Here is a 27,218-nt window from a genome sequence, read left to right on the forward strand (position 1 = left end):
AGAGGTCAGAGGGGATTACAAATAGGACATGAGTTGACAATGAAGTGCAGCCCGGGCTGTCCTAAGGTGGGGTGCAGGATTTTCAGCAGCCCTACCTCTTTGTCCCCTCCCCCAAGCAATGTGGCCTGGAGGTTTACAGGGCCTTGTGCAGAGTGCAGCAGGGGTCCCCCCCCGTACCCACCACAAGGGCAGGGGGAGTCGGAGCATTCCTGCAGTCTGCCCTGCTCCCCCACTACGTTGCCCTCTTCTGGCCTGCTGCACCCTACTTCCCTGCAGCAGTGGGAAGCGGAGCACCCTGGACCAGGAGCACTCTGCTTCCTGCTGCCAGTGAGAAGCCATGCAAAGCAGGCTGGGATGGGAGAGGGCAACACCCTGGGGTAGAGCAGGCTCCTGGGACACTCTGGTTCCTGCTGCCTGTATGGGGAGGAGGAGGACCCAGGCTCCCAATCTACCCTTGGATACCTTCTATCCATAGCATAGTTGACATGGCCATTGTGGAGCTCCCAAAAATCCAAGGCTTGCAGTGGCTGTTCCGTTTATCTATGAACTGTGGGTGCAGCTGCAAAAAAGTCTAATATGTGGGGCTGTATTAGCAGGAGTGTCCTGTATAAGATGGGAGAAAATTGTCCTCCTGCTCTACTTGAGTAGAATACTGCACAGATACAGAATGTTATATCTGTATCTGCATGAATCATCTGTGGATACCCATGGCTCCAAAACAAATATCCCTGGATTTGCAGGGCTCTACTCCTGAGTCCTCCACAGGAGTTCCATGCCCACCGTGGGTGCCACCCCTTGGGGCAGATGAGACAAACTGGGGAGTTCAGAGGCTTTAGAGAACCTGTGAGAGAAGATTTAAAAGCGGCGCAGGGGCGGGAAGGGGAGTAGCGTTAGCCCTTGCGGGGCCATCGCAGCTCACTGGTAGCCCAGGAGGGCTCAGTGGGGCAGGGTCTGTCCCTAGAAGGAAGCAGGCCCGGGGGTGTGTGTGGGGAATGCAGGGTGGTTAGGGCAGCTGGGGCACAGAGGTCATGAGGGGTCGGTCCCACGTGTGGTGGGGGGGGGGCGGCAGCGCGTGGGGGCGGGCCCGTCTCTATGGCAGCGCGACGCCCCGCCCCGCTCCGCTCCGCAGCCCGTGTCGCGCCCCACGCGCGGAGGCGGCGCTCATTCCGCGGCCGGGATGCTGCTGCTGCTGCTGATCGGGCTGCTGCTGCCCGCTGCGCTAGGGGCTGGGGCGCCGCGGGAGCTAGACGCCGCCCGGGATCCGGCGGCCCTAGAGGCGGCTCGCTTTGCCCTGGAGAGCTACGGCCGGGCAGCGGAGCAGCGCGGGGGCCAGGCCCGGCTGGGGGCCATCCGGAGGGCGCAGGCCCAGGTGAGGGGCCGGAGTGTCCGGCCGCCTGGTCCGGTACAGGGGGCGGGAACGGCAGGGCTGGGGAGCGAGATGGCCGCGGTGCGGGACTGCCAGCTGCATCCTCCGGCCTCGGCTGCACGGGGTCAGGCGAGGCAGGTGCAGGGCTGAGCCGGGCAGGTGCGTGGACTGAGTTATGTAGATCAGGGTAGGGGTGAGGTGCCAAGGGACCAGCTGGGACGCGTGAGCTGGAGTGCAGCTTACAAGGGCTAGCGGAGTCGGGGTGGGGCGGGTACATGGGCTGTGGCGGTGGGTGTGCTGTATGACAAAGGCTGCCCTGGTTTGCGTTGTAGACTTGACGATATGCCCACTGGTAGCATAAAGCAAAGGGCTATATTGGGTTACTGGGCAGGGATACAGGGCAAAAAGAATAGGGATTCCGTATGGAGGCTTGGGCCTGATCTACACTAGAAAATTAGGTCATCTTTGCTACCTCCCTCACGGGGGTGAAAAATCCAAGTCCTGCTCTAGATCAGCAGAAGAATTCTTCTGCCAACCTAGTTACCGCTTCTCAGGGAGATGAATTACCTTGATGTGTACCTATTGGCATAGGTTGTGTCTACACTGTGGAGTGCTACAGAGGCACAGCTTTGCTGCTGTGCTGTTTTAAATATAGACAGCACCTGCGGTATATGGAGCCTGTGAGTTGTAGATTGATACAGGGGCATATGGGCTGGGCTATGAAAGGGTAAATCATGAAGATAGCTATTAGAATATTTAGTAAAAGCTCTGGTGATGTCATTTGAGTTACATGTGAGGGGTTTTAGAGAGGCACAGAACAAAAGGATTATGGGAGATGGGGATTTAGTAATATGGACTAAAAAAGGGCTGTGGACTGAATTATGTGAACTGGGAGCATAAACTGGGTTATGTGGAGTGGGAGGAATTACTAATTTCTCTGACTACTTATGTGCATTTCTAAGGATAGTTACCATCCTGTGAATCTGACTTTCCTACCTAGTACAATAATGGGAAGGGGAAAAATGAGAACATCTGTAGCGAGAGTAACAGATTTGTGTGTAAATTTAAGACTCATCCTGTCTGGCTAACTGTGATTTTCCCCCCATAGCTAAACAAATGAGCACATAACATAAGACCAGCCAGTCTGGGCCTGATCAAAGGTCCATCTAGCCCAGTATTCTGTCTTCCAACAGTGGCCAATGCCAGGTGCTCCAGGGAGAATGAACAGAACAGGTGTTATGCTTATAAGAAGTGCATGGGATCTTTTCTAAGGGAAAAGGCAATATGTTGCATTTATTGAAAATACAAAATGAAAAGAGAGCGCACGCAGGTCCTGCAGATGGTGCAGAGTTATCAGTCTGTCATGGCTCAAGTCAGTCCTACTGGCCAGGCAGGTTGACTGAGTGAGGAGTTGGGGTCCCTCTGAGACTTGGCTTGCAGGACCAAACCTGGAGTCCCTTCGCAGGAGATCCCGTTCTTATACCTGTAAATTCCCATTCAAGTCTGTGGGTTTTGCAGTGTCATGCTGCAATCATCCATCCTTAAAAGGGGTTAATCTGTGTTTTCCAGAATTATCCTTTGATGGTGATTGTCAGGCTTCCCATCCTCTCTCACTCTTGGGGAGAGGGGAGGGATTGTCTGCCTGTCTCCAGGGCTCTGTCAGTGTTGCTAATTCAATTCAGCCTTAGCCACAACGGTTGTTTGCCTGGTTATCTTTAAAATTTCCACTTCTTTCTTGACCATCTGGGCATTTGTGTTGGCTTTCACGCTTACACACTTCCTCCACTCACACCACACAATTGTGCAGAGCATCAGACAAGATTAATAGCTTCAGAGGGGTAGCTGAGTTAGACTGTAACAGGAAAAACGTAAACAACAACAAATAGTCTAGTAGCACCTTAAAGACTAACAAAACTTGTAGATGGTATCATGAGCTTTCGTGAGCACAACCTGCTTCTTCAGATGACAGGAGTGTTAGAAGTCCAGATCCAAGAATAAATAAGGGAAGGGGGGAGGGGTGATGAAGGAAGAAAAGAAAGAAAAAAAGGAGGGGAGGAAGAAAAAAGAGAGAGGCTATGTCTACACTTGCGGCTTGCGCAAGTATGGCCGTTCTTGCGCAAGAATCTGCAGAGTGTCCACACTGCCCGCCTGCTCTTGCGCAAGTAAATTTACAGTACAGTGAACCCTCGCTACTTCGCGGTTCGACCATCGCGGATTCACGACTTCGCGGACTTTTTCATTACATTATGTATATACGTGAATCCGCGATGGTCGAACCGCGAAGTAGCGAGGGCTCGCTGTATACATGTTAAATATACATGTCCCTACTTCGCGGATTTTCAACTATCGCGGTCGGGTTTGGAACCTATCTACCGCGATAAACGAGGGTTCACTGTATGGCGTGGTAAGAGGGGGCTCCTTGCACAAGAGCTACGCTCTTTTTTGAGAGGTGTAAGCCCTCTTGCGCAGGAGCTCTTGTGCAAGAGGGCAGTGTGGATGCTCAGCAGGGATTTCTTGCGCAAGAAAGTGTCCACATTGCCATGGGCGCTCTTGTGCAAAAGCACAGCTCGCACATGGCAGTGTGGACATTTTCTTGAGCAAGAGTTCTTGCACAAGAACACTTCTTGTTCAAGAAGCCACGAGTGTAGACATAGCCAGTAAGTAGATAAGCTTCAGAGAGTGAAGCTTCACTGAAGCTTATCTACTCACTGTCTTTTTTTTCTTCCTCCCCTTCTTTTTTTCCTCTTTCTTTTTTTCTGTCTCTTCCCCACCCCCCTTATTTATTCTTGGATCTGGACTTCTAACTCTCCTGTTATCTGAAGAAATGGGTTGTGCCCATGGAAGCTCATGATATCATCTACATGTTTTGTTAGTCTTTAAGGTGCTACTGGACTATTTGTGGTTTTTTAAGTTTTTACAAGAATAATAGTTATTAGAAGACACAACTTAGTTTGTGATGCAGACAAGGGGTACAACTTAATTTATAATGCTAAGAGGAAGCAAGACCTTACAGTAAACATTGTCTAATCATGTGAGCCAGGGTGAAATAGAAGCATACGGAACTTATAAGCAAGTCATTATACTTCAAATCAATATAACCAGGGCTTGACAAATAATGTAATCTACTTGCCCGTGGTGAGTAGATTACAACCCAGAAGAGCTGGCAAGCGGGGCTCGCTGCCGCTTGGCGAACCCTGATTATAACCAATAGTAAAATATACATTTTTGCTACATAGGTAAACATTAGGGATGTTACAATTTGGTTAAATATGTAACCATTGAAAATCTCAGCAGTTACATGGTTACACACACTGCAGTCTCTGCAGTATAAAACTTAAATAAGCTTTCTATTGCAGAGCCTGCCAAAGCCTCCCCAGGAGTAGGGCTGCCATCCCCTGCCAACTCTGCTCCCGGGGAAGTGGCTTCCCAAATCCAGCAAAGCCGCCTACCTGGGAGCAGAGTGGCAGTCCTTGCCCACCCAACTCCAGGGAAGGAGGCTTCACTGCCCTTCTGGCTGAGTGTAACCAACACCATTAACGGATTAGCATCAGCTTATCGGTTAAATCATTAGTTGTTTGCACTGTAACATCCCTAGTAAACATCAAGAGATATTCCCTGTTGCGCATTCCCAGCTTCTGGCAAACAGAGGCTAGGGATATTGTCCCTGCCCATTTTGGCTAATTACTGTTGATGGACCTATTCTCCATTAATTTATCTAGTTTTTTTTTAACTCTTGTATAATCTTGACCTTCACAACATCCTCTGGCAAGGAGTTCCACAGTTTATCTGTGAGAAGAAATACTTCCTTGTGTTTGTTTTAAACCTGCTGCCAATTAATGCCATTTGGTGACTCTGAATTCTTGTGTTATGAGGAGTAAATAATACTTTCTTGTTTATTTTTTCTACACCAGTTATTACTTTATAGACCTCAATCATATCCCTCCTTAGTCATCTCTTTTCCAAGATGAAAAGTCTCGGGATTATTAACATCTACACATTCCAAAGCCATTCCAAATTCCTACTTATTTTTGCTGTTCTTTTCTGACCCTTTTCTAATTCCTAGATATCTTTTTGAGATGTAGTGACCACTTCTGCATGCTGTATTCAAGATGTAGGTGTACTATGGATTTATACTGAGGCAATATGATATTTTTCTGCCTTATGATTATATCCCAACATTCTGTTTTTTGACTGCCACAGCACATTGAGTGGTTATTTTCGGAGAATTATCCACAATGACTTCAAGATCTCTTTCTTGACTGGTAATAGCTCACTTAGACTCCATCGTTTTATATGTATAGTTGGGATTATGTTTTCCAATATGCATTTTTTTGCATTTATCAGCATTAAATGTCATCTGTTTTGTCATCCAGTCACCCAGCTTTGAGAGATCCTTTTCTATCTCTTCATAATAATATGAAGAATGTGCTGTAGTTACTAAAACAGTTGGTGCAGTGGACCAGTTACATTCCAATTGAAAAACTAATTCAATTTGACACAGTCATGTGGGCTGGATGGTTCTGAGACTAAAGAGATAAACAGGAAGGTGGGTGAGCTAGGGAGGTGCCTACTTAACACAATAGAGCCTGGTTTGATTTAATCTGACGATTCAGGAGAAATAGCACATGTATGAAATGGGCAGAAGATGCGAATAGGAGCAGCTGGAAATCCTGTTGAAAACAGAAATAATACAAAACACTAATTCATGTTAGAAAAATGAGCTTTTTCATGGAGATATTGTACAGCTAATGCACATGACACAGAAATTAATCGGAAACCCAGATACTTTATTTGAGGGAGCACTAATCTGATAGATCAGGAAGTATGAATGTCATTGTACAGGGCACTGGTAAGGCATCATCTGGAATACTGTGTATCATTCTGTTCTGGTCACCCATTTTCAACAAAGATGAATTCAGACTGGGGCAGAGAAGGGTTCCCCAGCTGACCAGGAACTGGAGAGCTGGTCTGATGGGAAGACTGAAAGAGCTGGGTCTGCTTAGCCTGGCTAGGCACAGGTTGAGAAGGGATCTGGCTGCTCTCTTTAGATACAGTGGGGGAAAGCCCAGGGCCGGAGAAGGGCTTTTGAAGTTAAAGAACAATATTGGTACAAGAACCAATGGGGATAAACTGGCCAAGAATTAACTAAGACTGGAAATGACAAGAAGGTTTGTACCCATCAGAGGAGTGATTCTGGAACAGCTTGCCCATAGGAGAAGTGGGGGAAAACAAGCCATCTAGTTTGAAGATGAAGCTGGACAAGTTTTGGGCTGGGTTTTGCCTGGGTCTGCCTGCGATAACAGGGACTGAACTCAATGACCCAGGAGTCCCTTCCCATCCTGTGTTTCTATTGACTTAAAAAGTTGATAAAAGAAAATACCTCCATGTTTCACATGCCCTGTCATTACCCTGTGGAACTACTCACCTCAGGAAGTCACTGATGTCAAGAACTTAGCAAGATTCAAAAAAGAATTGGCTATTTGTATGTCAGTCAGGAATATTCAGCATTGTCCTATGTAATGGTAACAATTTTTGAAAGGGATATAAAGCCTCGTGCTTCAGAACGTCAGCTGATCTCTGTTTGGACATATCTACACAGAAGGGCTAAAGTTGAATTAAGCTATGCAACTTCAGCTACATCAATTGTGTAGCTTAAGTCAAAATAGCTTATTTTGGCGCTGTCTACATAGCAGGAAGTCTGAACTAGAGCAGTCTTCCTGTGACTTCCCTTACTCCTCGTGAAATGAGGGTTATGGGAGTCAGAGTTAGAAGTCCTCCCGCTCAACATTATGTCAAAATAACAGCTTGCTGTGTAGACGCGGACTATGTTATTTCAGAATAACGTCAGTTATTAAAAAAAAACCCACTGCTGTGAAGACATAGGCTTCGAGACCAGAGTAAGAACTAATGGAATAGAAGATCCCATATCTTCATATTTTGGGGTTCTTGTACCTTCCTCTGGAGCATGGCACTAGTCATGGTCAGAAACAGGATTTTAACTCTACAGATTTTGGGCCTGATCCAGTCTGGTGATTCCTGTGCAAGTTTCTCTTTCAGGATAATCCTGGGGAGACTGACCCCCCCCCCCAATTTTGCAATCCATTCTAGACCCCTCAGTGCTAGAGGAAACTCATTCCAGAGCAGGGAGGGCAGAGCATCCTGAGGCTGTGCAGGAGCCTGCCTGGTACTAGAATCATAGAATACTGGGACTGGAAGGGACCTTGAGTGGTCATCGAGTCCAGCCCCCTGCCCCCTATTGGTCCAGGAAGCAGAGAGTTGCTAGCATTCAGAGAGGTCCAGCTGCATGCCCTGCAATGGGGGGCTGGGAGCAGTACAGAGCCCTCAGCCCAGTTCTGCCCTGAGTGGTGTCAGAGAGAGTCTCAAAGGGCAGTTTACTTTGGTGCTGGGGCTCCTAGGAGTGACACAATACAAATACTAACGCTCACATTCTTTTGCGGTGCCAGAGTGGTGTGGCTGAGAAGTCAGACCCACTCTTTTGGGTCTGTAACCAGCAAGAATTAATTAATATAATTAACAATATGTAGCAACTTTCTGCTTACAAAGCCCTGTATAGAAGTAGGTTGATTAACCCTTCCAGATTCTGGTAAACAAGAAGCTGCAACAACTTATTCACACCCTTAGCCCAATGCGAATAAGCCAGTTATAGGAACCAAAAATAGAGCGAAGTGTTCTAAGTGAACAGGAGACTGGAGAGGCAAGGGAATCCTCTTAGGGTATGTCTGCTTGGCAGGGGGAGGTGCAGCTCCCAGCCCAGGCAGGCATACACATGCTAGCTCCGCTTATGTAAGCACATCCAAAGTAGCCATGTGACTGCAGTGGCACAAGCAATGGCTGGGGCCAGCCGTCCACATACGATCCAGTCACAGATGCCACATATGAACTCAAGCAGTGGCTTGTGCTAGCCACGTGGGTGCATTCTTAGTTGCGCTAACTAGCCAATTTTAGCATGCCTCCCCAAGCTGGGAATTACACCTTCCAGCTCCCTCAAGTTCTTGGCTTAGAACTTTCTGATGGACTTTTATATGCCCCTGTCAATCACAGCTAGGCCAGTACAGGAATATCTTCTGGAGTTAACCCAGTTATTATCTTTCCATACTTGTGTTGGTCCCACAAAGTGAAAATGTAAAATACGTCAGGAAATCCAATGCACAGGGGGCTGATTGGCCATTGCCTTGGGCTTGTTTAATCATTTGCACCTGTTCAAAGGGAGTGTAAAAACCCAATCAAATCAGAATGTTTGTCTCTTACTGCTAGTAATGCCTTACAGGCCTCTTTTCAGTGGAAAATCTGGCCCACGGTATTTATTTGCAGGTAGAAGTTAATACTATAATAGTGATAACACCTTGCTCTTATAAAATGTATTTGGCTAAGGGTTTCAAAATGCTGAGAGATGCTGACTGAAGCACACAAATTAAAAGGCACAAAAATCTCAGGAGAAACTGGCTAACTGTAAGAACTGCAGGACAATGGAACAGACTACCCAAGTTAGGTATGGAAGCTACTTCACTGGGGGTTTTCAAAAGCAGGCCGGATAGCCATCTGTCTGGGCTGGCTTAGACCTGTGGGGTATGTCTATGCAGCAGTGTTATTTTGGAATAACATGGTGCGTGTCTACACTACAAGCCTTTATTTTGAAACAGTTCCGAGCTGGAGGACTTCTGACTCTGACTCATGGCAACCCTCATTTCATGAGGAGTAAGGGAACTTGCAGGAAAAGCGTTGTTCCTTCAACTTCCTGCTGTGTAGACAGCGCCAAAAGGCAAATTAAGCTATGATTTAAGCTATGCAATTGATGTAGCTGAAGTTGCATAGCTTAATTTGATTTTAGCACTGTTATATAGATGTACCCGTGATGTCCATCCAGTTCTGAAGTGGTAGCCACTGCTATAGCGAACTAGCCACACTCAACTGGCCAGATAGCCACATGTGGCTAGTGTGTTGAACACCACGGACTTAGATACAACAAATCCTGTATCTTGGCAGAGGGTTAGACGAGATAGCCTTTGCAGTCCCTTCTAGTCCTATGGCTCTATGATTCTACATTCCATTTTACTCACACCTTTGTGTTTCTGCTGGCAACAATGAGGACTAGACCAGGAAATTTCACTCTAGTTTCCAGTCAGTGTTGCTTTTAAAATTTGGCTAGTACATTGGGTGGGTGTCTATAAGATATGTTCTAATTCAATCCCGCATTATTAGGCAGGATGCAGAAATCGCTGGGTGAAATTCCTTGTCCTGTGATAGGCAGGAGGTTTGATTGCATGATCATAGTGGTGCCCTCCTGCCTTAAAATGTGCAAATCTAGCCCAGATTGATCCTCAAACTTCAGATCAGGGCCGGGAGATCTTTGGCTTTATAAAGGACTGCTTCTGGTAGGATGCTTTCTGACTGCATTTTACCTCTGCATCTAGCACTGATGAAACCAGTAGTAGAGTATTTCGTACATCTGCAGGAGCCCCGTTTTAGAAAGAATTAGAAAAGGTGCAGTGAAGGAGGCAGGGGAGAAAATGCCTGACAGTGGGAAACTTCAGGAGCATGGCTCATTTAGCTTCTCAGAAAGATCAACAGGTGACTTTTCAGAGAGAAAACTCAAGGAACTAAATGGTTCTTTAGAGGAGAAAGGCAAAACAAGAACCAGTGTTGGGCAGTTAAAATCAGACACATTGCAGTTAAAAATAAGATGCACATTTTTACCAATGAGGAATTAGCCCTTGGAACAAATTCTCAAGGGAAGTAGTCGATTCACCATATCAAGGTCTATGACCCCAGACCTAGCTGCCTTTCTGGAAAGTGCTTTAGCTAAACACAAGTTCCTGGGCTGAACACTGGGGTGACAGTGAGGGATGTTCTATGAATTGTGCTATACAGGTGGTCAGAGTAGGATGATCTAATGGTCCCTTCTGGCTTTGCAAAATACTGAAAATGCTTTATGTTTGCCTGTATAAGCTTTGAAATCTGAACCCAGGCTTGTCACAGCAAGGTCCCTGTAGCATCTCTGACTGTAGAAATGAACCAGGACTTGGCTGTAATGAATATAGAGGGGATTCTTTATTGGGAAGGGAAGGGGAAGGGGATTGCGTTGGGAGTATGCCCCTGTGACAAGTCTGCCGGGACCCACACTGCGTCTGGTGACGGGGGGTCGCTGGGGAACAGTGAGCAAGTGGCAAACCCTCCACCGCTTTGCAAGGAGGCAGGGGAAGCCCCGCGCAGCTGCCAGCAACGGGCCGGCTGGGGAAATCGTGTTATTCCGGGGACAGTCGTGTAATTCAAAAAACGTTCCCTAAAAAAAAAAATCGTGCTATCGCAAAAACGTGTTAAGCAAGCATGTGTTAAATGAGGAATTACTGTAACTTCCCCCCCGACCCTTTTTTTTTTCCTCAATAAAAAAATCCTTGGTGTTCCTCAAAACAAAATTACTGTTTGGTGTTCCTTGGTCTTAAAAAGTTAAAGAAACACTGCCCTACGTTCTGGGCTGGGGTCTGCAGTATAGGAGCAAACTATGCCAGGCTCTGTCTACCCAAGAACTTTGATCTGTCTGCAGGTGGTGAATGGGATCAAGTACTATCTGGATGTGACCCTGCTGAAGTCACCGTGCAGCCAGCATGGATTCACAAACCAGGAAGCTGCCACCTGTGAAAATTCAGTGGAGCCAGAGCAAATAGTAAGGACCAGGTGGTTCTGTTTTGGATTTGGCACAGATCCACCCACTTGGTGCTACCCCCAGTTTTGGAACCCTTGGAGGGCACCAGACCCCCAATGGGGATCTCACCATCTCCACAGTAGGGATGTTAGCGTGTAGTCGTTTACACAATTAACCACCAAGCCTGGGCTTATTGGTTAATCCTAACAACTACACACACTCCCCCTTGCTGCCTCTGTTTCAAAGCCAGCTCCCCGTGAGCACTGGCTCCTGCCGGCCCCCCATGCATATAAACTTGTAACTGCTTTAAAAGAAAGAAAAGAATCCAGCAATTACATGTTTACACAAATACATGTTAATTAGCATCCCTACCCCGTAGTCTGAGCCAAAAGGGGTGCCAGCACTCCCATATCATGCTGTGAGTTCTTGACAGTGAGTGCAGCAAAGAGATACTTCTGGTGGAAACTTGCATGTTGTTCAGAGATTAAGGTACCTCGCCCAGCCTTGCCAGTGACACTCAAACAGTGTTGTCAAAACAGTCAGGGTTATTAGCCAGCTGGGACACGGCGTAGGCCTTCCTTAGGTTAGCACAGAGAAATGAAGGCCAAAGCTTAGTTCAGGTCTGTTGTGGCTATTGCAGAGGCCAGCCAAGTTTAGTAAACTCCAGATTCGGGGTGTCTCTTTCACATCCTTGATCAGCTCCTAGGTGAGAGCCCTGACTCCATCCAGCAGCCAACTCCTATTCAGGGGCGGCCCTAGACTAGCTGCCAGCAACTGGTGCCCTAGGCGAACCATGCAATCGGTGCCCCCACCTACAACCCCCTCAATAATATTGCACTGCCATTTGGCACCTCATTTAGCTTGGTGCCCTAGGCTACCGCCTAGTTTGCCTATATGGACGGGCCACCCCTGCCCTTACCTCACACTTTCCTGACCTCCATTGGGATTAGGGCCAGATCCTGATCTCAGTGCATCAGGATAAATGTAGATTCACTTCACTGATTTTAATGAGTCGACTCTGGATTTACACTGATATCGCAGAGAGCAGAATCTGGTGCAGAGACATTACAAAACATGGCCTTTCTCCTTCCCCCAGTAAGTCTGGAAGTTCAGAAATCGGGGACAACCAGCCAAGGGCCATACCTCCAAATGGGGAGGAGCCCAAAGGATACACTTAATTAGCATTAAATGTAGGTATGGTGAGCAGGGTACTGCACCTCCCAGCATGCCTTGCTCCATCTTGATTCAAGAAGAGATCATTACTGTTGAGCATAGCACCCTGGGAGCGGAGTCTCAGGTCTGTTTTGAGAGAAGGCAGACACCTAGGCTACGTCCTGAAAAAACGAGGAAGAGCAGCTCTTGTGCAAGAAGGTATTTTGTGCAAAAAGGAGCTGTGTAGATGGCTCCTTTTTGTGTAAAAGCTTCTTATGCAAAAACAGCCCCTAATTAATTATGCAAATGAAGCATGGCAATATGCTAATATTTGCATAGGCTTTTGCGCAAGAGGGATGCAGTGTACACGTGGCCATAGGGTGGTGAGCAGATACATGTGGAGGTCTCTTCTGGGATGCAGTAAAACATGGGGTTGTATTTGGGGATTGGACTTTTCCATTTCCCGACTGGGATTCTAGAAAGGGATGTTGTTCCCAAAGCATGATGGAGGCAGAACTCTGGGGCAGCCTTCCTCCCACCACCACCACCGGTCTGTGAGCACACCACTCATATGCAGAAGCATTCTTTGGGGCCAGAGGGGGAGAACTGAAGCAACTGTGGGGACTTCATAACAGCGGCAGTATAGAGAAGGGATCTGCCTATTTCTGAAGCAGCATCACTCCTGTGTGAGCTACGGAGAATTGCTTCTGACTGTTTGCAATACAGGGGCTAAGACACACTGTTGGTTGGTTGTCTGTTCATTGAAGTCAGAAGCAAGGGCACGTGGGTATGTACACCCACACCAGTGCCAGTTTTTTAAGTATTAAAAAGAAGCATCTCAAGCAGGCAGTAGAGCCAGGGCTCTCGGAGATGGCTCTGAAATGAAGGGGATGGGTCAGAGAGGGAGAACATCACTACCGTAGAGTGCAGGCGTCCAGTTCCGCTGGAAGCGATATGTTGGTCTGGGTTTGTCTTGTCAGACTCTCCAGCCATGAGTCAGGCCTCTGTCAGTTGAATCCTCTCATTCATTGTCTTGTGACTTGGCAAGAGCCCAAACACGCTGTAACTAGGAGGTCTTTGTGTAGCATTCATTAGCAGAGGATCAGCTGAGCAGCTTGGCTGGAAGGAGAGGGCTGTGGAGCAAGAAGTGATCATGCTCTTCTCTGGCCCCTTTCATTTCCGCTGAGGCTCCTGGAGCATTTTAAAAATAAGCTAAGACACGTGCTTCCACCCAGGAGTTAGGGAAACACTGGCCCTGCTGGATTGGAAACTGAGTGACTTCCCCAGTACCGTGGGGCAGAAGAATAGAACCCAGGAGTTCTGACTGTCCCAGCCAGGACCACCCCCCTCCACCAACCCACTAGTTCCTGCTGCCTCCCAGCAAGTTTCTCTAATGTTCATTTATGAAATCCTGATGCAAGGACTGTTTCTCTCTCTCCTGAAAGTCCTGTCACTTTGAGGTCTGGAGTCAACCCTGGATGAACAGGCAGAGGCTGGTGAAGCAGGAGTGTCGTCCAGCTGGTATGGCGGGTCTGCATGGGTGTCATCTGCTTAAGGGATCCTGAGAGGAAAGTAAACAAGAACATTATGTCTGGAGTCAGAGCCACACCCCTCACTACCTGCACACTTGGCCACTTAGTGTTTATTTCCTGAGGGGTTATGGAGGCTTTAATCCACTTCTGGCCTTACAGAGTCCTTTGGCACTTTCCCAAATAGCTGGCTGTTAATCCCATCTCCTAGCCAGACTCCAGCTTGGGGGCTTCCACTCTGCTGATCTAAATTCCACCCCTTGTGGATTCCATTGGCTGCTAGATCCTGTCCTGTCCCTCCCCCACAGCATTGCTGTGCACCGGTGCAGAGGCGACTTGCCTCAGCCCTGAAGGAGCTGCCTGTTGGCAATCCCTGCATTGGTGAAATTACCTCTGGGGTACTGCATCCAGTTTGGCTCGTGCACTGTGAAAAAGATGGGGACAGCTTTGGAAGGGGCTCAGAGAAGAGCCACACTATTCATCGGTTCTAAGGCCAGAAGGAACTACTATGATCATCTAGCCCAGGCATGTCCAATTGGGCACATGTGGCCCAATTGAAATCTTTTGCGGCCTGACAGAACATTTTATAAAAGAATGAAGTGCAGCCCACTGGCCGCTCGGAGCACGTGGCTGAGTGTCTGCTCACAGCTGGCCAGGCTGCTCTGCACACGCACTCACGGCCAGCTGAACGCTCTGCCCTGGGTGCCCCAGCAGGTGCTCACAGCTGGCCGCTGTGCTCATGTTGCCCCAGTGACTCAGGCGGCAACGTCGACTTCGGGACCCAGTTATTAGGTTGCGGGGGACTGGGAGTGCCTGGCTCTGGGGGAGGAGGGAGGCATTAGGTTGAGGGGCCTGGCTCTGAGGGAATGGAGAGGGTTTGGGTTAGAACGGGGGTATGGGAGTGCCTGGCTCTGGGGGAGATGAAGGGGTTATTTTATTAATATTTTGTTTTTTATTTATTTATTCCCAAATAAAATCACAAAATGTATATTAATTTTATATCAATTTATATGTCAATGTTTTGCAAGTGCAGGAATAATTATATCTTTATGCAAAATCTCAAACTTACAAAGTATCAGAAATTTTCACAGAAGCCTGTTCTATTTGATTAACCATGGTCTATACTTGTTTTTATTTCAACAAAACAAGTTATGTATCATACAAAATTTAAAAGTACCTTAAATTTATATTTACATTACAAATATGTAAATTAATTTTAAAATCATTTAATATGAGCAAATAACAATTTTACACATAACATTATTGTAATATTATAAAATATACCTAAAACATGATCTATAATAATAAATAACTACGCCTTCTACCTGGCACCTAATTTTTTTTTTCTCTAAACAAATTTTTCCTTTTTTGGTCAAACCATCTGGGAACCCTAAGTGGCCTTGAAAGCTATCAGTTTTCATTTGTGCAGTCCTCAGTTGGCTTCGAGTTTGACATGCCTGATCTAGCGTGACCTCTTGCATAACACAGCCCATAGGACGCTCTGGAGTAATTCCTGGTTGAACTAGAGCAGAGCTTTTAGAAAACTATTCAGTCTTGATTTAAACATTCCCAGTGGTGGAGAGTCTCCCACAGCCCTTGGTCTATTCCGATGGTTAATCACCCTCCCTGGTAGAAGTTGCCAGCCTGCATTGGTCTAGTTTCAGCAATTCCTGTTGCCAGCCTGCATTGGTCTAGTTTCAGCTTCTGACCTGAATGATTCCAGTTCTGGAAATCCTGCCTTGAGTGCGAGACTAAGGCTTGCTGTAGACTCCCATTTTGTCCTGGTACCGCTATGCTGGTTCTGTATAACATACCTAAAGCATGTAACAGAATCGTCCACTCCCAGCCCTAACGTGGATGCGGTTTGCTGGGATAAAGGTGCCTTTACCAGAATAGCACATTCTCCTGCTTTCCCAGCATAACTGCATGTGCATGCAGGGTGTGGCACCGTGTTAAGTAGACTGGTAGCGTTAAATAATTCTACTTTTGTGCATAGACTCAGCTCCTCAGAGCCTTGCCTATTGTGCTTAGAAAAGCGAAGGTGAAGGTGTGGCTGGAATTCAGGCTGCACGTGCTGTAAGTCTGCCCCCAGGGAGGAGAGTTTGGAGGACAGAGGGGTTCAACAGAGAAAGGCAGATCCAAAGGCTGGGAACTGAAGCTGGACAAGTTCAGGCTAGCAACCAGGTACACATTTTTACAGGAAGGGCTTTGACTATTGAAACAACTGTCCAAGTGGTGAAGAATCTAGCCTGTCCCTGTGAATGTTTAAGGATCGGATGCCTCTAAATCTGTGCTCTAGCTCAGCCATCAGATATGGGCTGTAGGCAAGATGGGCTGTGGAAGGTTCTCTGGCACAGGCTATGCAGGAGTTGAGAGTCGATGGCCACAGTGGTCCCATCTGGCCTTCCAGTCTGAGAATCTGGAAGAGTGAATGTGTTCCCCAATGGTTACCAACAGGATAAGGGACCTACTACTGCTGCTAGCCAAGGGAGATTTCCTTTAGCACAAGCACTAGAGGCCATTGGGTGTAAAAAAGGTGAGCCCTGGCCCTTGTTTCTCCATGCGTGAGATCTGTACACTGACTGCACTGGGGTAACTGGAGCGCCTTCTGCTGCCTCCTTCCATGCGTAGAGCCGTCAGAGAAGGTCCAAAGTGCAGCACCCCTGGAGGCAGAAGAGCTGACTCATGCCAAGGCACCGGAAGAGCCTGTTCACTTGGAGGCCCTTTCCCAGGTGGGTGGCTGCCTGCCTTGCTCATCCTCCTCTCTAGCAGTTTGTCCTGTGCCTCAAGGGCCCCCAGTTTCCCTTCTAGTGATGCTAACTCCTGGCTCTGTCCCAGCAGGGAGAGCCTGGGGGCAGGAACGAGGACACAGGAGGGCTCTTGCCTCCATGGTAGGGCAGGGGTGTGTGGACTGGATTAGGAGTCTGTCACCTGGGGCAGGGGTGCTCTTGGCTGCATTTCTCCTGTCCTCCTCCCCTGATATGCTGCTTCATACCTTCCCTCATGCCACGGCCCTGGCTCCACCCCCTCAGCACAGCACTCCCACTGGTCACCAACCCTAAGGGGAAGCTTCTAGGGGCTGACCTCCTGCACTGCTCCAGAGACCGACTAGCTGCAGGAGAAGGCTGAGAATGAGTCCACAGTGCTCCCTGCAGCCAAACAGAGCCTGGCTTCCAGCATCAATCACTGTGTTACCACTAACCCTCTGCCTCCCTGTCCCTAGAATGCATCCGTCCAGCTGATCTCACTGTTCAAAGACTTCCTGACCACCTACAAGAAGAGCTACAAGGATCAAAGAGGTGAGCTCCAGCTGCTGCGATATCTCTCAGGCCACCAACCCCTTCCCCCCAAATCCTGAGAGGTAGCTCCTGTCACCATGTCAGCTCTTCCCACCTGAGAGTCCTTTGCCCTGGTTCCTGCAACACAGGACAGTAGGACACTCTCCCTGTCCCACAATTATTCTGGCTCCCTGGGTCCATTTTTCTGTTTAGAAACCAAGAAGCGTTTGCTGATCTTCGCGGAGAACCTGGAAAAAGCTCGGACGATCCAAGAGCTGGACCAGGGCACAGCTGAGTACGGAGTCACCAAGTTCAGTGACCTGACAGGTGAGGGGAAAGTGACATGGTGCCCTTGGAGCCCTGGAAGCGCCCTATGGGGAAAAGCTATGAGCTTCCTGCTCGCTACATGCCTGCTGCTGGGAGGAGCCAGGGCTGGAGTAGCCAGGAAGTCTCCCCACAGACAGCGCTTCTGCCCCACTCCCTGTGGCGTCCCGGGCTCCCTGTGTCTCCGGAGCCCTGGGCTTTCTTCAGAACCACCTTCTGTCTCATTTCAGAGGATGAATTTCGCAACCTGTACCTGAATCCGCTACTGGCTAAACTCCCGGGCCGGCCCATGAAACCAGCTGCCATCCCCAGTGACCCACCTCCCACCGAATGGGACTGGCGGGAACATGGGGCTGTCACTGAAGTCAAGGACCAGGTGTGTTTCCATGGCTGCGTTAACCCGCCTACCTGACAGCAGCTGCTGCAGAGCTTAGGCCAGGGTGGGCAAGATAGAGACTTCAGGCCAGATTTTCCCACCAAGCCATTTAATCCGGCCTGTGGATGCCCTGCCTCTCCCCTACCCCTAGGCCAATTGAGACCTGGGAACGGGGAGCATGCGAAGTCTCCTCCCCCCGCCGGGGCAAACAGCGCCTAGAGGGAACTGCCAGCTGTTCCAAACAGCTGGGGGTTCCCTATAGGCACTGCGCACCCCACGCTGGGGGCCAAAAGACTTTGTGCCTTTCCCTGCTGCCAGGCCCTGATTGGCCTGGGGGCAGGGGAGCAGGAGAAGTCTTCTCCCCCCTCCAGGGTGGGCTGCATCTAGAGGGAACCGCCCCCTGCTGTCTGAGGCTCTGCCCCTTCACGAGGCGGCCCGTGACCCCTGTCAAAATTCATGAAGTGACACCCCCCCCTGCAAAAATTATTGCCCACTCCCAGTTTGGGCCAACATAACCTGCTGTGGCGCTCTGAGGCTGCTAATGCGTCTGAGCCAGTGGTGCCCAGCCCATTACTGGTGTGGGCCGCAAGTTGAGAACCACTGCTCTGAGCTCAGGAACCTGGTTTAGCACAAGCCGTACCTAGAGGCTCAGGGACGTGGATCCAGAGGGTGCAGGTTTGATCCCTCTGTGTGACTCCTTCCAAAGAGTACAGGCAGCGCCCTCTGCTGGGAGAGGCCCGGACTGGAGTTGCTAGAAGCATCCCCCCCAGCCAGCATTCCTGCACCCCCATTTCCTCCAGCACCCCTGCCTGGGATGATGGTGGTATGGAGCACTGACGTGTCACTCGTGGGCTGTCGTCTGTCTGGCTTTGTGTTTCCAGGGCATGTGCGGCTCCTGCTGGGCTTTCTCTGTTACCGGCAACGTGGAAGGACAGTGGTTCCTGCACAGAGGCTCTCTCGTCTCGCTCTCGGAGCAGGGTACGTGGCTGGCACTTGTGGGGTAGGAGCCAGGGCTGGGCTGTGACAGGTATATGGGAGATCCCTTATCCAGGACGCTGCATGGCCCAATCTTGCCACATGGGGAGCTCCCTGAGTCCTAGGCTCTTTGGCCAGGAGAGAGGCTGAATGACATGGCTGCTGCCCCAGACAGCCTGGCCAATTCCCAGGCTCCCTCAGCCTGGCTGGTTTCCCTGAGACAATCAGGAATCCCTATCAAGAATCGATCCCTGTATCAGAGGGAAGAACCCAAACTTGCTTTCATGAGAAGGGAGGTGGGTTGCTGGATTCACCCTCACACTCTTTATTGGGGGCGTGGAGGGCAGGTCATGATGTGGGAACTAATCCCCCTTCAGTGTCCTGGTCCCCCCTGCAAAGGTGTTTACAGCTTCCACTTTGATGTTAGCACTGTCCACACACCTGGCCAGGCCTGGGCTGGTGTTAGAGACGGACAGCCCCAGCCAAGGGGGCTCTACACAAGATCCTGACTGAGGTTGCCCCGCCCCTCTCTTGTCCCAGGTGCCAGACAGATGGACAGGGAGACACCCCTGCCCTGTAGAGCCTCCCTTCTAACTAGTCAGGGTAGGGGAGAAAATATGCACAGGGAGAGGACGGGACTCACCCCAGGTCAGTGCAGGTCGGGGAATAGAACCCAGGTGTCCTGACACCCAGTCCAATGACCCACACTACTTGCTGAACACCCATGGCGGGGAGAGACAAGGAGCAGCCAGCAGGGGGGTGGGGCAGCTTTAAGGCCAGCAAAGCTTTCGGAGACCCTCTCGGAGCCTTGGATATGGCTGCAGCTGGACACAAGCCTCCCAGCTAGGCCTGGAGGGACGGGAGCCTGAGAGCCTGAGAGCCTCGGTCAGTGTGTGCCGGTCTCTCTCCCTGCAGAGCTGGTGGACTGCGATGGACTGGACCACGCCTGTGGAGGGGGGCTGCCTTCCAATGCTTATGAGGCCATTGAGCAACTAGGTGAGCTCAGGACCAGCCTGGCCCAATGCAGGGAGGTCGAGGCCTCACCCTGACTGGGGCAAACGGGTGAAGCTCAAGGGTTGGGCAGTTAAGCAGTTACTAGCTGAGGTAAAATAGAATAGCGGGGGGGCTGCAGGTCACAACTAAGGCACAATGGCAGGGCTGGGGCAGTAGGGGCTGAGGGTTGGGATTGGGTCAGGGGCTGAGCTGTGAGTGGGGGATGGGATAGGGGCTGTGGGTGCCAGCTGAGGTAGCAGGGCCGAGCTGTGGGCGGGGGATGGGATAACGGGCTGTGGGTTGGGATTGGGTCAGGGGCTGAGCTGTGGGTGGGGGATGGGATAACAGGGGCTGTGGGTTGGGATTGAGGGACATGGCAGAGCTTTTCCAGATCCCTGTAGTCCTGTACAAGCCCCAGGCAAGTTCCCTGCAGTAGGACCTGTCTCCGAGCCCTGGCATTAATGATCCCCTTCCAGGCGGCCTGGAGACAGAGGGTGACTACAGCTACGAGGGCCACAAGCAGAGCTGCAGTTTCTCCACCACCAAGGTGGCGGTCTACATCAACAGCTCTGTGGAGATCTCCCGGGACGAGACCGGTGAGTCCACAGCTGGTCCCACCCTGCCCGGCCTCCTTCTCCCTTCATCACTGGGGGTTGGTGTGGGGAGGGAGGGAGACTTGGAGTGAGACCTGCCCTTCCACACAGCTGTCTGTGGTCTGCGTCACGGTAGATTGGGACCTTCTGTTTGCTAGGCACTGCCCAGAGCTCCCAGCCCAGATCATCCACTGGTTCATGCCTGGCACTACAGAGCCAAGACAGCCCCCGCCCTAAAGAGGCTGGGAGGGGAAAGGCAGGTGCAGGGTGGGGAAGGGCCTTGCCCAGGATCACGCTGCCAGTTGTGGGTAGAGTCCAGTTCCCAGTACACTGTGCTGCCTCCTCCCCATGCCTGTCTCAGGCAGTGCAGCCACCACCAAGCTGCTGCTAGCTGGGATGCACGTGCCAGAGCCCCATGAGTCCTGGCCGCAAGGAGCACAGGAAACCTCATGAGCCATGTGAGGCCACGGCTCCTTGGTGGCTGCTGGCGCCTGGTATTTAGGGGGGCAAACCTGCCATTGCCCTGCTCCCTTCCCAGCCTGACCTCCCGGGTGCAGCCCAGACTCACCTGTCCTGTCCATTCCAGAGATCGCGGCGTGGCTGGCGAAGAACGGCCCCATTTCCATTGCACTCAATGCTTTCGCCATGCAGGTGAGCAGACACTTGGGGGCCAAGCCACCTGCTCCCACCTCTGTGCAGAGCAGGTGGGATTCCAGCGACGCTCCACCTGGCTGGTCTGTTACAGCCTGGTGTGCGCTGGCAGGGATGCAAAGAGTCTGCACTTGCTCAGATGTCACACCCGGGGCCTGGAGCTCTCACGGGGAGGGGTTAGGACTGGGACCTGAGCTGTAGCCGAAGCTGGGGTATTGGTTCCAGGGGGTGCCAAAGATGAGCTGCTGCTCAGATTCCACAGGGGGCTCTCCCCTTGCAGTCGGTGCTGCCCCTGTACCTGGGCTTGGCACGGGGCTTAGCACTAGGTGTTACCCAGTGCTGAGATGTGGCAAGGGACCCCTGTATAAACAGCTCTATGCTCCACCGCAGAGACAGCTGCATCTGGGTGGCAATGTAGGGATCCGTACAATGAATTGGCTGATGTCTTGCTTGAGGATGTTAAAATGCAATTGTTTGGCTAATTGTATAGTGGATACAATTTGTATTGACTGTACAGTTAGTGGATAAGCGCCTCTGCAGAGCCACAGCGGGGTAGCTCCAGAGGAGCCGACGAGCTGGGACTGAGCAGTGGGCAGGGGGCACCGCAGAAAGCATGGGCGGGGACGGCTCGAGTCCCTGCTTGCCCCATGCTCCCTGCGGCACTTCTGCTTTTTCACAAGCAGAGGTGCCCACAGTGGGAACCGGTGTGAGCAGGGACTCAAGCCGTGCCCACTCACGCAATCTCCTGCTGTGCCTCTGCCTCTCCTGCCCCATGCAGATATGGTGCTGGGGGAAACCGGCTTTACCGGTCCCCCCCTGCACTGGCTCCTGCTCCCCCCCCTTGCTCCCTCTCTCTGATAGGGCAACGGGGGGCAAGGGGAAGAGTCGAGTCGACGAGTTGCGTTCACCCCTAGTCATGCTCCTCGTCTCCCTCCTCTTCAGTTCTACAGGAGGGGGGTCTCGCACCCCTTCAGGCTCCTTTGCAACCCCTGGATGATTGACCACGCTGTGCTGTTGGTGGGCTATGGGACACGTAAGTGATGCTAGTGTGGAATCCACCCCACCCCTCGGGTCATCCAGTCCCTAGGCCCCTTCGCCCTCCCCTCACTCACCTCAGGCACCATCCTGTCTGAGGCCAGTGAGGATTCTGGTTTCCCTCCAGGACTGGCCTCCGTGGCACTACGTCTGTACCGGCCAGCCAGGAGCAGGTGGTTCTCATTGCCACCAGCGTGTGGCACTGCTGAGCCAAGTCCATTTCATGAACCCTAGTAACCAGGGCGCAGAGAGGGGAGGTGGCTAGCTCAAAGGCATAGTGAGTCTGGCAGAGTCAGAGAGAAACCCAAGTGTCTTAGCTCCCAGCCCCTGCTCTGACCACTAGACCCTGCTTCCCTCCCAGAGCTGGGGAGAGAACCCAGGAGCCTGGGTACTACAACGACCAGTTTCTATAACCCACAAAATCCTTCCTACTAGAGAAGTGGAAGTTGAGAGCAGGGATGCAGGCAGGGCTGGCTAATGACGCCACCCCTAACCCATGGCAACCTGGACTCTGTCACGGTCAGGAACTGTCCAGCCTGCCCCCTATCCTCAAGCTTATCCTTCATGACGGCCCTTTCTACCTTCCAGGTGACCACACCCCCTTCTGGGCCATCAAAAACAGCTGGGGCAAGAACTGGGGCGAGCAGGTGAGTCCAGTTACGAGTGGCTGGTGCCCATGCTGTATGTGTGGGCTGGGAGAGAGACTGCTCTGCCCCCTGGCTTTGTTTCTGTTCTCCCTGTCCTTCCCCAGCCCTCTCAGGCAGGGTGGGCCAGGGATCCTTCCAGCGGCAGCTCCAGGTGGCCTCCCTCTGTTTTCTCCCCACATTTCCACCCTGGCCTAAGTCCTCACTATTATCCCTGGAACCAGGGCTGGGCAGCAATGGGTAGAAAAGGGAACCTCCGTCAGGGCTGCACCTCCCAGTCTTGCCACAGGGGGATGCACAAAGCTCAGCAAAAACGTGCAGGTGCTGGGAGAATTGGGCTGGGAGTAGCGGTTTGGTGGGTGATAGAAACGCATCCATCCACCTCTCTTTTTGTCCTTTTCCAGGGCTACTACTACCTGTACCGGGGCAGCAGGGCCTGCGGGATGAACACCATGTGCAGCTCAGCTGTGGTGGACTAGACGCTGCAGAACCTTCCCCGCCTCACCTCCCTGTGAATCCCCTCTGTGTCTCACTACACTGTCCCCAGCACCTGCCGTGTTAGGGCTCATTAGCTTCCCTAGAGCATAGGCAAGGGGCTTGAGGAGGGGGAATGGTCCAGGGTAAGTTGGGGGAGATGTCACAGTGTGGAAATGCAAAGGGGCATGGGGGGGGGGGACTTTATGTGGGGCTGGCTGATAAGCAGGATCGTTATTATTCCAGATGGTGGAAATGCAAAGGGGGAGGGGAGAGAGGCTGCACTATGGCAACAGGGGTTGCTTATCCATGCATCTTGAGCCCAGAAGTAGCCCTGGTCTGCTCCCTGCCCTGGAGGATACCACCCAGAAAAAGCTTGGCTGGGCTTCCCACTGCTGAATCTCTCCTTATGGGCCATCTCCCAGGCTTGCACCTTCTTTGCAAGCTGCTGAGGCACCTGGCTTGTCCCTCCTGGAGGTGAATGCTCCCCTCACGCCCCAGCTGAAATCCATGGGGCAGACTTAGTGGGCGAGGGGCCACCAAGAGTGGGAAGCTGGTGGCATGGCAGCTGCTGCCCAACCTATGCCACAGTCCCTTGGGCCTTGTCCAGCCATAGGTTTGTGCAAGACCCTGGAACTGCGCGCTGCACATCCTGAGTGCCCGCCTGCCCCACTGAGCCAGAACCAGGGGTCCTAGCTCCCAGCACCAGGGCTGCTTTTCAACCCACGTGCCGAAGGCGGCTGGCTTTTTCCTGGCAGAGAAATGACCCCATCCCCCGGGGTTGCTTTTGTTGGTGGATTGAACACAGTTCCTGCCAGCTGTGCCTGTGCCCATCAGGCCAGGGGAGGGGGGTGGTGCAGGTGCACTTTGCAAGGCTGTAATGCTAATTTCCATACGCTATGCCTGGCCTTCGTTTTGACACACTGCCCCTCGCTGCAGCTGCTGCTTCTCTTTGGGACAGGCTGGGACTGCGGTGTTCATTTTTCTAGCCTGGCTGACAGTCTGTTACAGGGAAACACTTAAATGAGGCTAAAGATGGGGCATTAAGCCCACAAAACTGACCAGTCTCTGGATTCCACACCTCTCCCTTCTCCTCTTCCCTCCCCCCCCCCCCCCCCAAAATTTTTTTTTTGCTCCCATCTTATGTCTTGGGACCAGATTTTCAAAAGCTTCAGTTCTGTGGGTGGGACCTTAAAGGCGCCTGGGTTTATCAAGGGCAGGCTCTTTCCCATCCAGCTCTCGCTTTTGAAAAACATTAATTGTAGTGCCCCAAATTCTCTGGGATACGCAGGCTGCAGCAGCAGCTTTGAAGGATCAGATACTACACTACAGAGTACAGCCAGGACTGGACTCATTCCAGATTGTGCCCAAGGCATGGAGTGGCCTCGGCGCCCCCCTCCATTGCTAAACCTTTGAATACCTTAGAGCACCTAAGCCCAGCACTGCAGGCACTCACCTGAGGTGCCTGCCCCTAAATCTGGCCCTGGGTGCAGCCAGCTGCTCTTTGGCTGGGATTTCCGCCCCTGGTTCTCCGTGGGCTTTTCTTATGCTGCCGAGTGAGCAGTCCTCCCTTGGGACTCCCCATCCAGCACAGAGCGAAAGCAAAGCTCCTGCAAATTCCAGAGCTCAACCCTGGCACCAGCTCGCATCTGAGCAGGGCTGTCCAGCCAGGGAAGCTCTTGGAGGCCCATTTCTCTGGGAGGGTGGGGAAAGGCAGCTTGGAGCACTGCATGCTGGGAATTGTAGTCCACCAACATCACACATGATCTGTATATTTCAACCACTCTGATGTTGCAATTTGGCTATGGAGAATCCAGCTACCCTGTAATGACAAACTGGCTTTCCCAGGCTCTCAGACAGGAGCCTGTTTAGAGGTGGTCAGAAAATGTTTGGGATTTTCAGTGGAAAGATTTTTTTTTTTTTTTTTTAAATAACTCAAAAATAGATCCTGAAAAGTGTCAACCTTGACTCCTTGATCAGACTACATTTCCCATGATGCACTATGGTCTTTATTCTTGCTGGCTAGCCCAATGCCTTGTGGGAATTGTAGTTTAGGTGCCTCTGTACTCATTCTCCTCTATAGCCTGGGCTCCTTGCTCAACCTAACCTCTCATGGTATGCTGGGCACTCCCCTTTAGGGGAGGTGAGTGATGTAACCTTGCCTATGATACAAGTTTGTCATGAAAGTCATGAATTCTGTGACTTTCCAGGATCTCCATGACTTCTGCAGGCTGCAGCAGCCAGTGCAACTAGCCCAGGGATCGCTTGAGCAGCCCATGGGCCAGCCTCACTGGCTGCTGCTGGGACAGTCTTGGGCCAGTGCATTCCCCATTCCCAGCAGTAGGAGTTTGGGTGTCAAAGGGGGCTCAGGGTTGGGGTGTGGAAGGGGGAAGGCTCTGGGCAGTGCTTACCTCAGCGGGTCTCCCCAGAAGCACTGACATGTCCCTCCCTCAGCTCCTAGCTCTGCTGCCTCTGCCTGCAGACGCTGCCCCCACAGCTCCTATTGGCCACAGTTCCTGGCAGCGCCTCCATTTCAGAGCTCAGGGAGGGAGCTGCTGCTGCTTCTGAAGAGGCTTGGAGCCAGGTAAGAAGCCTGCCAGCCCCAGCCCCCCTGTCCCAGGCTGCATGCTGCTGTCTGCGACCCCCTCCCCCAAGATTTACTCAGGGCATAGTACAAGTTAGGTGAATTTTTGTTTCCTGCCTGTGGCCTGTCCATGACTTTGACTAAGAACACAGATGACTAAAATGAAGATGGAGTGTGTTTGGGGAGCATAAAGGAGAATAGGGAGTGACATGAGGCACTGAACTGCCCTCCCCTGAAGCAGCGTGGAACCTATTGAATAGTGAAATGCTGAAATATTTTAATGGCCACCATACTTTGATAGCTGGGTGCTTAGGGTTTTTGACACACACACAAGAAAATCTAGATTTTTTTCCCACCAAAACTGGATCGTTTTCACCAAAAATTAATTTCCTGCTGAACTAACAGATGGGTCAGACAATTCCTGCCCAGTCTATACACTGCCTGTGTGTCCTCCCAGGCAGGGGTGGGCAATGGAAGGCCGGGGCAAGCACAGTGTAGACTGGATCTCCAGGCTTCTGCTTCCAGCTCTGCAGCTGCTATGCTGGGTAGTCTGTGGGCAAGTCCCTTCTCCTTAGCTGAACAGCAAAAGAGGCTAGTTCCCCCACCTCTTGTGGGATGCAAGTTCATATAGGAAGCCCTTTGCTTGGCAAAGTGTTATTATCAGAGGAAGCAGGGGGAAGCCCTGTGGCTCCCTGTATTCCCCCCCCCCCTCCCGCCGCCAGCACTGGTGTAAGTCCGCAGTAGGATTTGGTCACGTAGGCCTATCTGCGATCACATTCAGTTCTTTCCATTTTGCAGAGCTGCATGTAGCAAGGGCTGGGGGCAGAGGCTCTGAATTAACGCTGTTAGAGCCCGCTGCAGTATTTTCCCTCGTGGGGCTGCTGGATCAAACACACTGTGAAGGTGGATTAGCACAAGGCAAGGGGGCCATAGATTTTTGTGAGTCTGCTTTACGCCTGCCCTGGACGGATCCAGTCCTTCCTGTGTATTACCGAGTGAGTGGGGTATTAGTGTCATACACTACCTCAGCACCAGCCCAGATCTCTCCTAAGCAATAAAGAAAAGCTGCAGGTTGCTGGATTCCCCCTCCCCTGCTCTGAAAACTCAGGGCTTAATTAGCTGATCAGGGTTTCTGGCTCAATTACTGAAATGGCACAGAAAGAAGCTGGGGCTCTGATCCTTTGTGGGACTGAACCCCGGGTTAACAAAACAGGCGCTTGTCTCCATCAGAACACAGCAAGGGAGCTGTATGTGCAGGTAGGAGGAAAGTTCAGCGCACCATGGCCTACTTCCCAGGCGTGGGAGGAGTGGTGGAGTAAGGTTTGTTAAGCACTTTGCTTTTGGAGGATGCTGTTACAAGCAGAGAAGTAAGATGGGGAGAGGTGAGGTTTTAGGGAGACATGGAGAAAAAATCTGCAGGTTCTTGTAACAGAAACATGCGAAGGGCTGTTCTCTGTGCTCCTGGAGGAGGGAGAGGGTGGGCAAGCTGGGCTTGCTACAGAGCATGTGTAGCAGGAGTTCAAACTGTAGGGTTTGCTGTTCCTTGATCTCTGTTCTATGCTAATAATAAATGATGAACCCAG

General features: G+C 51.2%; 1 protein-coding gene across 1 annotated transcript; it reads left to right on the plus strand.

The window, feature by feature from the left end:
* The first annotated feature begins 1,128 nt into the window (after positions 1 to 1,128).
* LOC102454736 (cathepsin F-like) lies at positions 1,129 to 27,218 on the plus strand. The gene is made up of 14 exons (XM_075939032.2): positions 1,129 to 1,369; positions 10,929 to 11,048; positions 13,625 to 13,700; positions 16,340 to 16,440; positions 16,932 to 17,007; positions 17,200 to 17,313; positions 17,541 to 17,686; positions 18,568 to 18,664; positions 19,577 to 19,657; positions 20,131 to 20,250; positions 20,834 to 20,898; positions 21,841 to 21,931; positions 22,522 to 22,580; positions 22,982 to 27,218. Exons 1-14 carry the CDS (start codon positions 1,178 to 1,180, stop codon positions 23,054 to 23,056), a joined length of 1,413 nt encoding a protein of 470 aa, XP_075795147.1. The 5' UTR covers positions 1,129 to 1,177; the 3' UTR covers positions 23,057 to 27,218.

This window comes from Pelodiscus sinensis, chromosome 11, assembly GCF_052426305.1.
Source record: "Pelodiscus sinensis isolate ZL-2025 chromosome 11, ASM5242630v1, whole genome shotgun sequence".
Classification (NCBI taxonomy): Eukaryota; Metazoa; Chordata; order Testudines; family Trionychidae; genus Pelodiscus; species Pelodiscus sinensis.

Coding starts and splice junctions, on each gene's coding strand:
- LOC102454736 (XM_075939032.2), top strand. CDS start 1,178: ATGCTGCTGCTGCTGCTGATCGGGCTGCTGCTGCCCGCTGCGCTAGGG. Junction 13,701..16,339: donor GCAGGAGTGTCGTCCAGCTG/GTATGGCGGGTC, acceptor TTCCATGCGTAG/AGCCGTCAGAGAAGGTCCAA. Junction 17,008..17,199: donor GAGCTACAAGGATCAAAGAG/GTGAGCTCCAGC, acceptor TTTTCTGTTTAG/AAACCAAGAAGCGTTTGCTG.